At 34.3% G+C, this 14,455-nt stretch overlaps 1 protein-coding gene across 1 annotated transcript; it reads left to right on the top strand.

Moving 5' to 3' along the window:
* The first annotated feature begins 5,619 nt into the window (after positions 1–5,619).
* On the top strand, positions 5,620–6,799 carry OFP13 (ovate family protein 13). The gene has a single exon (XM_086636092.1). It carries the CDS (start codon positions 5,825–5,827, stop codon positions 6,644–6,646), a length of 822 nt encoding a protein of 273 aa, XP_086492218.1. The 5' UTR covers positions 5,620–5,824; the 3' UTR covers positions 6,647–6,799.
* Positions 6,800–14,455: the final 7,656 nt, after the last annotated feature.

The raw sequence follows: 14,455 nt of genomic DNA, 5'->3' as shown, positions 1-14,455 counted from the left end.
ACCTTTTATGAGCTCGGTTTGCTAGCCACATAGTATTCTGGCCTAACTAAGGCACCTTACACGTGCTCTGAATCGTATTCACATAACGTTTTGGCCTAACTTGGGCACCTTCTACATGCTCTGGGTTCACATAGTGTTTTGGCGTAAATCAGGCTGGCATCTACTTCGACTCAGGCATGGAGAAAAATGAACTCTATGGTAGTTGGTCACATCTGGCCTGAGATTGGGCATGCAGAAAAATGAATGGTTTGATTACTAACCACATTGTATATTGTCGGAGGTTGGGCATCTACTTTGGACACAATAGCGTTGTTGTTACCTTTATATGTATGTTTTTGGTATGAGATGAGCTGATGTTTAAGTAGAATTGAGCTGATATTTAAGTAGAATTGAGCTGATATTTCATCATGAGGTATGTTGGTGGACCAACATTGAAGGTTGATTGGTACATATGAGAGCTATTATTATATCTTTTTTTCCTAGTGGAAGGTCTCGATCACAGGCCAAACTATGACATTCTTCTCTCATTGTTTAGTAGTCCACAAGATTCTAAAACTATGCTACTAATTTGGACTTGGACAAAAAGTATAAATTTGTGTTTGAACTTGAAAAGTTTGATCACTTGAGGTATAAATCAGCCAACTTAGTTATTTTAGAACCAACTGTTTATTATATTTTAGAACCAACTGTTTATAAGGGTTGACATGTGAAGTGGGTGTTTGGCTTTTGCGATTAGAAAAACTGGAAGACCAAATGGTATTCGGCCCCCCGAATAAAAAATGATCGTTTGTCGCTATTTCATTTTCTAAAGAGGGAGGGGAAGTCACTTTACATTATTCTAGTGGGATGTTTTTATATATTTTCCTCTTGATTGGTATTCATCACCTTTTTACCTGTGGAGTACACTAGTTGATGCTCTACTTATTATAATCAATAGAAGAAATCTAAATAGCTCTTCAAGCTTGCAGGAGGGTGTTCTTAATTCTGCATTCTTTGGCGTAGTATAGAGCTACATTAACAGATATCCCAAGTCCTAAATTTTTGACTGAGAACTTGCCCTCTGAACAAACTGTGAAGAAATAAACAATTTTATTGATCAGAATTTTGAAATCTATAGATAGATTACAAGTCACAATATTATGTATAATGCAAGTAATATTTGAACAAACAAATGATTGAAATCTGAAGAGTTGTTTATAAGTACTAATTTCCGGTGGATCTGCCATCCTTGGATCCTCAGTCTTTTGAAGTCTTCGAATATAAAACCAAAGAACGTCCAAACGGTGCAAATGACTTCATTCGTACATAATCAGTTTCTTTAGAAATGAATAAATCAGATCTAATCTAATAATGATCAATGGCCAGATCTCTTAATTATCGACAACACTCATGGAGATCAACTTTACGAAGATTCACTTTCTAAGTGTTGTATTCCTCGGACATTTGATTGCTAAGCGGGTTGTTCACCTAGTCGGAATATTAGAAGGTTCCAGGGTTGATGCAAAAGTATGAATAAATGGACATTAGGTCCGGTAGGACGTTTTTAAAGGTTTGTACATGTCTTTTAAGGTCTAAGATGTCTTTAATGATGACATATATAGAGCTCTTTCAATTCGTACTCATATTATCTTGACTACTTGTATAAAAAAAAAACTATTTTAAACTAGTAGGATACCACAATTAGAAGCTTTTGAACAAAAAAAATAATTGCGTGTGCAGGTTGATTTTCCTTCCTAATTTTGTATTTCTGTTATATAGCTTTTCTAATGTCAATTTCGTAAAAGTTCTCCATGTAGTTACAGACGAAGGGAAAAAAATATTTACTTTGTATAATGTGGATGGAGAGAGTAGACACTTTTTTATGCATATAAACCCTATAGATTTGAGTGGGAAGGAACTGGATGGTTCATCACCTGCCACAAAGAAGTTGCCTAAAATCAAAAAAATCAGCGACCTCCAATTTTAATAATAATATTTGCTAAAATGGTGGGGAAATCCTAAAATAATTGTGTACCCGCAACCGAAAGCCAAGTAAATAAACTTCACTAAATGGGTGCTTCTATGTTTCTTCATACTTTGTATTCATCCTATTTATCATGTACAAATATTATCTTATAGAAATAATCCACAACAACCCATTAGATTTTTAGAGGTTTTCTAATAACTAAACCTCTGCCTAAACATAACTTTGTTCATATATCAACTAACAATCACCTTAAACTTTTGATTAACAAAGATAATTAAGGTGGGTAAGCATCGTATTTTAACATTAAATTCTAACAAATCTAATCCGTTATTTGCAAGTACATTGTGTCTTTGGATAAAGCTACACGACTAAATTTTATATTTAAGCACGTAAAGCTCACTAATGCATGACTTTGGATCAAGATATGAGTTTTGTCTTGAGTAAATATAGTAAAAATAAATAAATTATTTAAAAACAAGTCACCTAGTAATATTCTTTGTTATGTATATTTTTATATTAAGACATTTGCAAGAAGCTAAAATTTGATGAAGTCTAATGGAAGAAGCTTATGTGTAGAAAGTAAGTAATTTGTCTTATTTTGAGAACATGACAGACTTTCGGAAATGGCATAAGATAATGTTTTAAATAGGTTCGTGAGTCTTGTTAAAACCGTTTCTTCTACCACTAACATGTGACTCACACTTCTCATTACATTTTGTTTTAGGGGACACTAGAAAACAACTCGTCCAAAATCAAAAAAGTGGTTTAAAATAGAAGAACTTCTGAGTTCAGTTTTAACGAATTAACTGAAAAATAGTCATTCATGAACGAGAAAAAAAATGAAACCAAATGAATAAGTAATTAATTAAGTTAATAAAGTAAGGTCAATGTACCATGTGCACATGTTAAGTAGACTTGGGAAAAAGATGCCTTCCTACTAATTGTCAATGATTAAGTTTACAGCTCAAATGGGACACACTATTATTTCCATTATTTGTTCTCTCCCTACTTCCAATTGTTTTTTTTGTTTCAATCCAAGAATTTGATTATTTCAGCATTTTATTCTGTATATCCTCTAAAGAAAAAATAAATATATTTATTTGAATACGTGAATAACGGTCACAATCTTTAAATTCCGACATGAGTATCATCGATCGGTTGCATGAACGAAGAAGATTTATTATTAATCAAAAATGTATGATTCGTCGAAATGGACTAGAAATGGTACTTTCATTGAACTTGAACTAATAATTTTTGTGAATTGTTTTGCCGGTTGTTCATATAAAAAATGAGAATCAAATAAAAGATATATATATATGTTTGATTCCAACTTCCTGGTAAGAGGATAACAAACCCCTCAAAAGAGACATAAAATACTCTCACTCTCTCTCACTAAAATTAAAATATATGGTTGGTTGAGATTACCAAATTCCATTAATTCTTTCTTCTTTTGGTTTTTCTTTTAAGGAGATAACTTGTGTAGATAAAATGCTCACAACTCATACGTTTAACCAGGAAAAAAAGAAGGGTGGGTGTAACTAACATTTTGTGGTTTAATGAAGAAAATTATAACAACCTCAATTTTATTGAACTGGCCCAAATTGGACCGTATTAGTCAAATCTGGTTCTTGTAGTGGTTTTAGTTCATTTAATTTGAACCTAGGGTTTTAATTGTGATCACGTGTATTGCGATTCTCTTCCTATAAAATACACCTAAAGATTATGTACACATTTAGTTCTTGCCTACTCTATTTTGTCCGACTAGTTTAAGTTGTGTGGGGCACTCCTCACAAGGAAGTTCTTTTAATTCTCTCTGAACGGTGGTGCGTTTCATGTTTATTAAATTCATTTGATGTATACGTACATTAATGACTTAATGTCATAGGATGGTTGTTAAGGTGTGACTTTAGAATGGATAGAAAACTAAGTCGTCTTAGATTGACTACTTGATGTGTTTATTCGAAAGGGTTTCATAGTGTTTTCTGTTTTCAAAATTATATTGATCAGTTAATGTCAATCTATCACTCTATCTAAAGAAAAACTCATACAAACAACTAAACTAACAAGCCCCACTCGATAGAATGTTTTACTCTTGCGAGAATGGCCAACATTCACATGTGGAATGTAGCTCTCTCATAGGGCACAAATCAAACTTTTAGAAAGGTATTTTCTTTCTTATATATCTCGCACAAGAAATTAGATCTGTTTTACAGATACTTCAGTTTACAAATAATACAGATGACAACACACATTTTCGTTAACAATATTTAACTTCATGCAATATTTGGTCACTATAGTCACTCTTGGGTTATTAAGTTATACAGTATATATACTGATAACGAATGGTCACATGAATTTATGTCAAGTATTTCGTATTACCTTAACATAAAATTATGTAGTTCATATATTCTTGGAGACCTAGAAGAACAAACACAAGAATCCACTTGATGCTCTGTCGGAGGGCAGCAACTCTTTTGTGATCAGAACAACCTTTCCCATCCAAATAAGCCAAAAATCTTAAAAAAAAAAAAACACAAGTAAAAAGAAAGAAGGATCAATCAAAAAAAGATAGAATCCAAACTCAAAAGTAAAAGAAAATAAAAACAGAGGACCTTGTAAGTTTAGTACCTTTCATGTCTCTATCTCTCATCTACAAAACACATGGGGAACCGCGTGACTCTGGCCCCATTCCTCATCTCCCAAACCAAATCTTGTTTTCAAAACCAAAAAACCCTAATTCTCAAATTTCACAATCCAATTATCATTTCTCATTTTCTTGCTTCTTGGAAAAAATTTCCATTATTGGCAATTAAGTTGTTCAGAGTGTCAATAGCATCATCAATAACCAAAAATAAGTAAAAAAAAAACTAAGTACTATATGGTCAAACTCTGTAAAAACAAAATGAAATTCATGAAGATCCACAGGCATGAATTATGAAAAAATTTATGATACTTTCTCTCACTAAAATACAAAACACAAAGGATTAAAAAAAAACAGAAATCTTGATAAGGACAGCAAGTTTTTAGGGGGTGGGAAGTTTTGATTATTTAAAAAAAATATTATGGTTGAGTGAGTTTTATAAAAAGTTTAGGGTTATTTCCCAAATAACTCTCAACTTTGTGACCAGCTTCCTACCTAGCCCCCTACTTTATCAAATATACTCAGATGACTTCCTTTTTCAGTTACCGTTATAACACCGTTAACTAGTCATCACCTCTCTCTCCTCCATCTCATCACCTCTCTCTGCCACCCCATCTTCTCGCCACCTTATCGTCTTCGCCGACGAACCGGCCGACCAATAAAGGAGAGAAATTTTTTTAATTTTTTTTTTAATATTTGATTCGGTTGGAAAATTGATCGGACGACGACCTTCGCCGGTGAAGACTATGAGGTGGCAGAGAGAGGTGGAGAGATGGAGGAGAGGTGATGACTAGTTAACGGTGTTATAACAGTAACTTAAAAAAAGACTATCTGAGTATTTTTGATAAAGTATGAGACTAGGCAGGAAGTTGGTCACAAAGTTGGGAGTTATTTGAAAAATAATGCAAAAGTTTATGATAAAATTATACTTCTACTACTAAACTTATTAGTATTAAACAAATAAAGAGTACTAAAATATTAAATGACCCACCCATTGGATCACATTGAATTCTATACATCTGTAATTAACTACACACATGAAAGACCCACCTTACTTGTTTCTCTCTCTATAAATCCCCCCCCTTCTTCTCTGACCTCCATCAATGCTCACAAGAAAAGAATACTAGTATTGATTCATAAGCCACCATTTAAAACTAAACTACCCACCTCCCAAAAACCCATTTCAAACAGAGGAAAAAAAAAATTCATCAAAGGGAATGGGTAAAATGAATATGGTTCCATCTATTTTCAAGAACAGAGGAATTGCTTCTTCTACTAGTACTAGTAGTACTACTACTTCTTCATGGCAATGGCCTTCATGTAACCATCCAAAAACCCATTCATTTAGAGGAGGTAATAATAATAATAATGGTGATGATATATTCAAGACAGTTAACTCTGTTTATTTTGATGTGGGTGGTGGTCATGAGTTAGTTAATAATAATAATACACCTGAGTCATGGTTTACTAACTCATCTGAATCAGCAAGTTTTTCAACTGTTTCTGAAGATCATCATCAACAATCAGGGGAAGAATCATTAGAGATGGTGATTCGTGGGTTAAGATCAGAAAGATTGTTTTTTGAACCTGGTACTGATTCAAATTCAATCTTGGAAGAAGCTAAAGTTTCATCATCATCAGATGGGTTTAGATTTAAAGAAAGTGTAGTATTAGCAATGGAATCAGAAAACCCATATGTTGATTTTAGGAATTCCATGGAAGAAATGGTGGAAGCTCATGGATTAAAAGATTGGGAATGTTTAGAAGAGTTATTGAGTTGGTATTTAAAAGCAAATGGGAAGAAGAATCATGGGTTTATTGTTGGTGCTTTTGTTGATTTGCTTGTTAGTATTGCTGCTTCATCATCATCATCTGATGATCATTGTGCTGCTAATGCTAATTCATCATCTTCTTCTTCTTCTTCTTCAACATCTAATACTTCTTTTTCTCCTTCTCTTTCTTCAATATTTCAAGATCCAGATGAAGTAGAAGATATTGAAAAGGGTTCTTCTTCTTGTTTAGAGATTTCAGAGATTTGAAATCAAATAATCTGAGATGATGGGTTTCTCATCTGACTTTCATCAACATCTTGATTAATTGTGTATTATTTTTTGTGTATACTACTAGCTAGTAGGGAACCAAAAAAAAAGAAGTCTTTTTTTAACATCAATGGTTAAATTCTCTCTCTCTCTATATCTATCTCTTTCTCTGAAACTGTTTCTCTTTCTAGATCTATCTGTTTCTCTCTCTAGATTCATAAGAAGCACAGACACGCATGGCATGACTATTATGCACGGATGATTCTGATGCAGGTGAACTTACCAATTCAGGCATATATTACAGAGTTTTAAACGGGGGAGAGACGAGTCGACTCGGCCGAGTTATTACCCGATTCGTGATTCTAAAACTCGGCCGAGTCAAATATGTATCCGTTGGAGTCGGATCAAAGTCTTCCTCAATCTAGTCTTCATCGTGTGGCTAGTTCTAGTTTTGACTCTACTGACAAATTTAACCGTGATATTCGATTGATTGAATTTTGGCCGTCGATTATGAGTACTTCATCTAGATCGTAAGGAATACAGATTCAAATCCAACGGTTGTGAAGAAACTGATATCATTTGGTAGGTTCATCAAAGACAAGTGGGCCAAAACTGGTTAGTGGGTCCAGACCAGTATTTAATGATGGGTTACCGTCGTAAGGTGAAAGGGACTATCCCAATGGTAGCAGGAGCCTTTGCCCAACGCAACCGCTTCTATTTACAGTAGCAATGATATTGATACTGCCCTATGTCAATATCGATTTATGTGTAATTTGTAATCTATTTACCTAAATTTAAAATGTCTTTTTTCTTTTATATATCTAAAATAATTTCGGACCTAATAAAAGACAGGACAACCATTACTATAGTTTTAATATTTGTGAGAGAGAAACATTATTTTCTTAACATTTCACGGCCCACCATGAAGAATTCTCACAAATTTTACGCTATGGTTTGTCGATCGCCAGTCCAACATATTTCACATAGAAAGTGAGAAGTGAACTCTCTCCGATCCAGCGGTGAGTTGATGTTGAAACATGCTACTTGGTCAGACAAATAATGGCCCCAACAAAGCAAAATGTGGACGTGCATTGTGTATAAAATTTGCCTTGTCGAACCATTTTTGATCATGTTTGTCGGGCGATTAACATTGTTGTTGATTTATTTGATAGGATAGGATATTAGGATTGCATTGATGATGTGTCATTGAAATGGGACCCATAAAAATGTTGTACACTTGGACCCGGGAGTCAGAGGTGGTCCTAAACACACAAACCATCAAAACATAATCCCTAAGTTACTCTGACAGGTTTGGTGGTCCTCTTCGTCATCCCCCTAAAACCTTCAATCCCTTCTCCATTTCTTGGATTTTTTTCATCATGGAAATTTATTTGAACAAATTTTTTTCCCAATCTCATGTAAAATGGGTAAACATTACCTACCTGTTTTAATCACATGGACATAAACACGGTTAACTATCAACTATTTCCATACTTTGTCTATGTTGAATTGTCGATGGTATCATTCACCCACTTTCACATTTGAGTCATCTAATATATTGTTTTTCAAAAAAAGAAATTCAAATTCAAAATTTCATGTTTGAATTGGTGATCATATTATGTGGAATATTGAGGGCAATTTAAGGTATTTTGTAGTATATACTAAGACAGGAAAGAATGAGAGGTTCTAGTTAGAGATGGGAATGAGAGAGATTCTCTCATATCTAAAAGTGTCATGTATATAAGGATTAGATATGCAATAATTTAAGGTATTATTAAGTGTTTCCGCTATTACATTTTCACGCGAGAGAAAAATATATTTGACTTATAATCTTATCACATTTGAGAATTAAAAGAGTAAACTTTCTTTAGCGTGCGTAAAACTACTATGCGAACAATATCACTATCTGTTTATATAATATTGGCATGATAAGAGTTGACAATATGAATTCTATGTTAAGATTTGGCAAGATATGACATTTGAGGAGACAATGTATTATGGGCAAAGTGATCATGGTATGATTATATTAAATCGTTATTCTCACGAGGACTAACAAACAATATTAGAGTTGAAGTGGCAACTGCATGACTCGCATATGTATGCGAAGTTGGATAACGATCTAATTATGTGCTAATTATGGATTTCTAGTTGTAATAGTCAACTCTTCTCGTTTTAACAACTATGTGGTGCTTAGGCAAGCAAGATTTTATCTTATGCAAATTGAAGCTTCTAAACTCTGACCTCTTTGATTTTTAATTTAAAATACTGGGTCATGCTTCAAAGTATTGAAGAATGTGAATTGACTAAAGTAATCAAATGTAAATTGGGGATTTACAAAAATTTGATTCTAAATCATATATGACAAAGGGGTAATTATTTTTTTATTAGTAGTATAATATAATTAGTTGAGATAAATTGAGGTGGTCGAGGAGAATGGAGCAGTTGGTTGATGACTTGAACTGTCCTTAGTTCAAAAGTGATGGCTAGGGAGTAATTGTTGGGCCGGGATTTGTTGCTGTTTTTGCTCTCTCAAAATTTTTCAAAACTATAAAAACTCTTGGAATTATAAGATTCAAAAGCTTAAAACACAAAGAATACAATTAACAAGGTTAGACAATATTGAAACTATCAAATGTACTTCGAGCTCGTAAAACAAAAGACTTCTAAAATGACAAATTCTTAGGTTTTCTTTTAAAATGTCTATATTTTGAATAAAATCCAAGTAGTTAGAAACGGAAATTCTACCTCCTTAAACCACAATTTGGAACCATATTTGTCGAATGGTTGACGCCAGTATGTATCTATGTGATATGATATGTAGTATACGACCTAATTGGTTGTGTATCTCTGTGAAATACGGAGAGATCCTGGATTCGACTCATGGGTCCTAAATCTCTAGTTTGCTCCTAAATTTATCGTCAGTAGTGTCATTTATAAGTGTATATAAGAGAGGGAGGGCGAATGAGATACATATCAATGTTCGCTTTTACATATTAAATCGCAATATTTACATATCATTTCATACTAAATCTTAATATTTGAACGAGTTGCTAATAAAATGTGAGATAGGTAATTAACTTCTACTTATTTTCAAACAATTAACACACTCCAAAGTCCAAATTATGTTTTCGGATGAACACCCAAAACGAAGTACAATAAACACATGATGATGGAGGAGGCAAAATCAATCACATAAACAAAAGACAAAACGTACAAAACAATACAAACTTTCATATTTCTCATTTCTCTAGGCTTGTCTATATACGTGTACAAATCCAGTAAAAAATTTCTACATCTTTTTAACCTTAACCGTTACTACTTCTTACAGTTTTCTATGTTTGATTTTTAGTGATCCATTAATGATCTCTAGTGTTCTCAAGATATTGGTAACATGTTTGTTAATTTTACATTAATTAACTAATTATTGGTGGGTCTTGTTAGCATTTGCCCCAAGGCCACAATTAATCTCTATTTAAAAGATTGGCACACTCCTTAAAAATAGTACTCCTACTAGTCTCTCAAAAATAATTTTCATGGAAATATAATAACGAAGACCTCCCTAACTAGTTACTGTGTTTGAGTTGGATGTACTCAATCTCGATTTCTCTCTCTCTCTCTAACTTCAACAAACGGAACTAATTTTTCACGAGTTAGGTGTACCCAATCTTAAATGATATCTATAGTAAAAAATGAAAATATATTTGTAGAATTTGACATGGATACAGAATGAAAGGAAGTGTGTCCATTTTGATGAAAGATCCGAACCTAGTTATAGGCCGTATGATGATAAAGTGATAAAAGGGGTGGGCCGGCCATGTGCATTAAATCTTGGGTTATTTCCCTAATGGCCCCCTACTTTGTGACCAGCTTCCTGCCTAGCCCCCTACCTTACGAGAAATGTCCATATGGCCCCCTCCCGTTATAACACCGTTACTCTCTCTCTCCTCCAACATGTTTTCTCTCTCTGCCACCTCGTTAAAACATGCCAACTCATCATCTTCTCCGAGAAGGTCGCCGGCCGACCAATTTTCCGGTCGGCGACCTTTAAACCTAAAAAAAAAAAAAAAAAAAAAAATGTCATCTCTCCTCTCCTCTCTCTCTCTCTCTAAAAAAAGTTTTTTTTTTCACCTCCCTCTCTCTCTCTAAACTCCGGCGAAGGGGGTTACCCTTCGCCGGAGGACCTTTAAGGTCTGCCCGAGCAGATCTGGAAGGTCTGCTCGAGCAGACCTTTGAGATCTGCTCGAGCAGACCTCTGAAGGTCTGTTCCGGCAGACCTTAAAGGTCCTCCGGCGAAGGGTAACCCCCTTCGCCGGAGTTTAGAGAGAGAGAGGAGAGATGAAATTTTTTTTATTTTTTTTTTAGGTTTAAAGGTCGCTGGCCGGAAATTGGTCGGCCGGCGACCTTCCCGGAGAAGATAATGAGTTGGCAGGTTTTAACGAGGTGGCAGAGAGAGAAAACATGTTGGAGGAGAGAGAAAAGAAATGGAAGAGAGAGAGAGTAACGGTGTTATAATGGGAGGGAGCCATATGGGCATTTCTCGTAAAGTAGGGGGCTAGGCAGGAAGCTGGTCACACAGTAGGGGGCCATTAGTGAAATAACCCTTAAATCTTTGCTCTTGGTTGAAAATGAGATGCGTGGCTGACTTGAGGGGCCGAGGGGGCTAGGGTTCGACTCATTAGGTGTAGCTATATAAAACAACACCATACCATAAATAGTGAGAACATGGTTGCCGTAATGGTGGAGATAGTCACCCCTCCTCAATGATACATTTTGACATTTGATAGTCACCTCCATGTGGTATTTCAATTGGTGGTGGCTACCCACATGATTGATCTTCGCTTGAATCACTTCTCTTTGGTATGTCGACAAAACTTGGTTTTATGTAAAAGAAAATGATTGAATCCCCACTGTCGGCATTCAGTTGCGATTGTTTTTGGGACATAATATCATCTCTAATTTTTATTTCAAACAATGAGAGTCGATATTTAAGTTCCATATCAGACAAACATTGGCGCCGAGAAAAAACACAATTTTATAGCCAATAAAATAGAAAAAGTTACTACATGAAAGTAAATGAAGATTTACAATGTAATTGGAAAACAGTAATGTTTACCAAATGACGATGTATCAATTGGGCCGTTTCTATTATTCTAAGTGGGCCTTGGTGTTCAAGTTGTAAGATAGAATTCTTTAGGCCTGGGCCTGTGGTACTACTTACTATGTTGTGAGTCCTTCAAAGTTCTCCTAGAGTCCTACTCTATCCTCTCTTCTCATTAATATGTTTGTTGTGAGAGTTTCCATTTATGAGACCGACAAGTTTTGAAGTACCACCATTTAATTAATGAACCATTATTAGCTCCCAACACCATTTTTTCACAAAAGTTTTCCTTTGGCACATCAAATGAAAAACATCAAAAAGCAACAGATGAACAATTAAGAGTGGGTCACAAAATTTTGATGTCATGTTTTTAATAAGATGGACCCCCAGCTTTCAGCTAAACTGGTTACCTAGTCTAGCTTAGACAGTACAAGAACACTCATCTTATGGAATAAGAAACAAGATTTTGACTAGATATTATAAGTTGGGGCCTCCACAATGGATATCTTCATCACTGAAACACACATAGTATGGTTCTATCTGTTATTGGTTCGACATCCTTGGATTGTCTTGAGGCCCAAAACCACCATTATATCAGAGCCTTAACAATGACAGGGCTACATGTAAGCACTCGGCCGGTGTCGGTAAGTTTTTGTTAAACTCTTGACATAAATTCTATGTGGTTTGTCGTGATTTGTGAATCAAAATCATCGGAACAATGCACCACAACAAGCCAAATAAGATTTATGTCCAGTGTCTTCCTAATTTTTCTTGTTAACACTCTAAAGATTTTATACCTAAATATGTGCCATAAGATTAGTCGGCCTTATAGGTTTGGTGTAAGTAACCAAAGCACACTTTACTATGAAACTTTCTTGATAGGTCTTTCAATTGCAGCAAACCTCTTAAAATAGACCTTATCATAAGTTGTTCTAAGCTGATAAAATGAAATCTCTGGTAAACTCATTTATGTATATCTCACCCTAGCTAGAAATTTAATGGTTAAGATACTCCATATCTAAATTACTACCCATCAATCTTTCGAAAACACTCAGACTGTCCTAATAATTAATGTTTCTCAATAGTAAGTTGATAAAGAACACCCAACCTAGAGCTTTGATCATTTAAAGTTTGAATCCCATTACTTCTTGTACTTACCCACTGCCCTAAACCCCAAACTCAAAACCCTAAATCTGGTTCATGTAAGATATTGGCAATGGCAAGTACCCACAGGCCACAGGTGGTGATAATGATTCAATTAAGCTTGAGTGCTTGACCCTGAAGAAGTTAGTTGAGACTCTTAAAGTGATGCAATTTAGTGTTGGAGAAAATGGCTTTCAATGCCAAATTTTCTTTAGTGGCACATTAGATAGCCAAGGGAATTTAGTGTTGGAGAAATAACATTTAAGATTAGATAATAGGTCTCGACACACGCCCATCTGCACGTTAGTTTGCAACCTAGAGTAATTTTGTTTGAGCCGGTCTTTTGGCAATAGGAAAAGCAAGAGCTAAAGTCAGCAGGATTCAACGAATTTCTCATAGTTTATCTCCACAACCCCTATCTTCTCCTCTACGTTTTCTAGTTGGTTACAACTAAAATCAAGCGGAGACAACCCTAGTTTTTTTTTTTTTTTTAAGCGTTATTGTTCTTTACGGGTGCAACCAATGACCACTTAGATTTCTTAAATCTTTGGAGAGCGACTAGAAGTTCACAATTTTACTTTAGGGGGGGTAGTGGAGCAAGACTTTCGCGGACTCTTGAGAGTCCGCGAAAGTCTGAGGCATTCAAATCCAGACATTTGAGAGTCCACGAAAGTCTGAGGCATTCAAATCCAGACATTTGAGAGTCCACGAAAGTCTGAGGCATTCAAATCCAGACATTTGAGAGTCTATGAAAGTCCGAGGCATTCGATTGTAGACAAAATATGTCCCAGACTTTGGTGGACTTCATAGTTTGATGAATTTGTGAAGGATTTGGGACAAATTTGGAAGCCAAAATGTCTTTCAAAAAACAAGAGACATTTGAAGTCCATCATGTGATCAAAAAACAATAATAATATTAAAATAATAAATGTCTACCAAATGTCCATCAATGCCCACAAATATTCACAGATGTTTACGAAAGTCGAAAAATATATTTTTGAAATGTTAGTATAAATATATTATTTCATGTGATTAAACAATAATAATAATATTAAAATAATAAATGTCTACCAAATGTCCATCAATGTCTACAAATATTCACAGATGTCTACGAAAGTCGAAAAATATATTTTTGAAATGTTAGTATAAACATATTATTTCATGTGATTAAACAATAATAATAATATTAAAATAGTAAATGTCTACCAAATGTCCATCAATGTCCACAATATTTACAGATGTCTACGAAAGTCGAAAAATATATTTTTGAAATGTTAGTATAAATATATTATTTCATGTAATTAAAAAATAATAATAATATTAAAATAATAAATATCTACCAAATGTCCATCAATGTCCACAAATATTCACAGATGTTTACGAAAGTCGAAAAATATATTTTTGAAATGTTAGTATTAATATATTATTTCATGTGATTAAATAATAATAATAATATTAAAATAATAAATGTCTACCAAATGTCCATCAATGTCCACAAATATTCACAGATGTCTACAAAAGTCGAAAAATATATTTTTGATTAGCACAAATATAATATGCATTACACA

This window comes from Eschscholzia californica, unplaced genomic scaffold (genome assembly GCF_041429995.1).
Source record: "Eschscholzia californica isolate CP2 unplaced genomic scaffold, dmEscCali1.0.p SCAF_4, whole genome shotgun sequence".
NCBI classification, from domain to species: Eukaryota; Viridiplantae; Streptophyta; class Magnoliopsida; order Ranunculales; family Papaveraceae; genus Eschscholzia; species Eschscholzia californica.
This window is presented reverse-complemented; position numbering and strand designations above follow the sequence as displayed.

Bases quoted from the DNA above. Each gene is read 5' to 3' on its own strand.
- OFP13 (XM_086636092.1), top strand. From the start codon at position 5,825: ATGGGTAAAATGAATATGGTTCCATCTATTTTCAAGAACAGAGGAATT.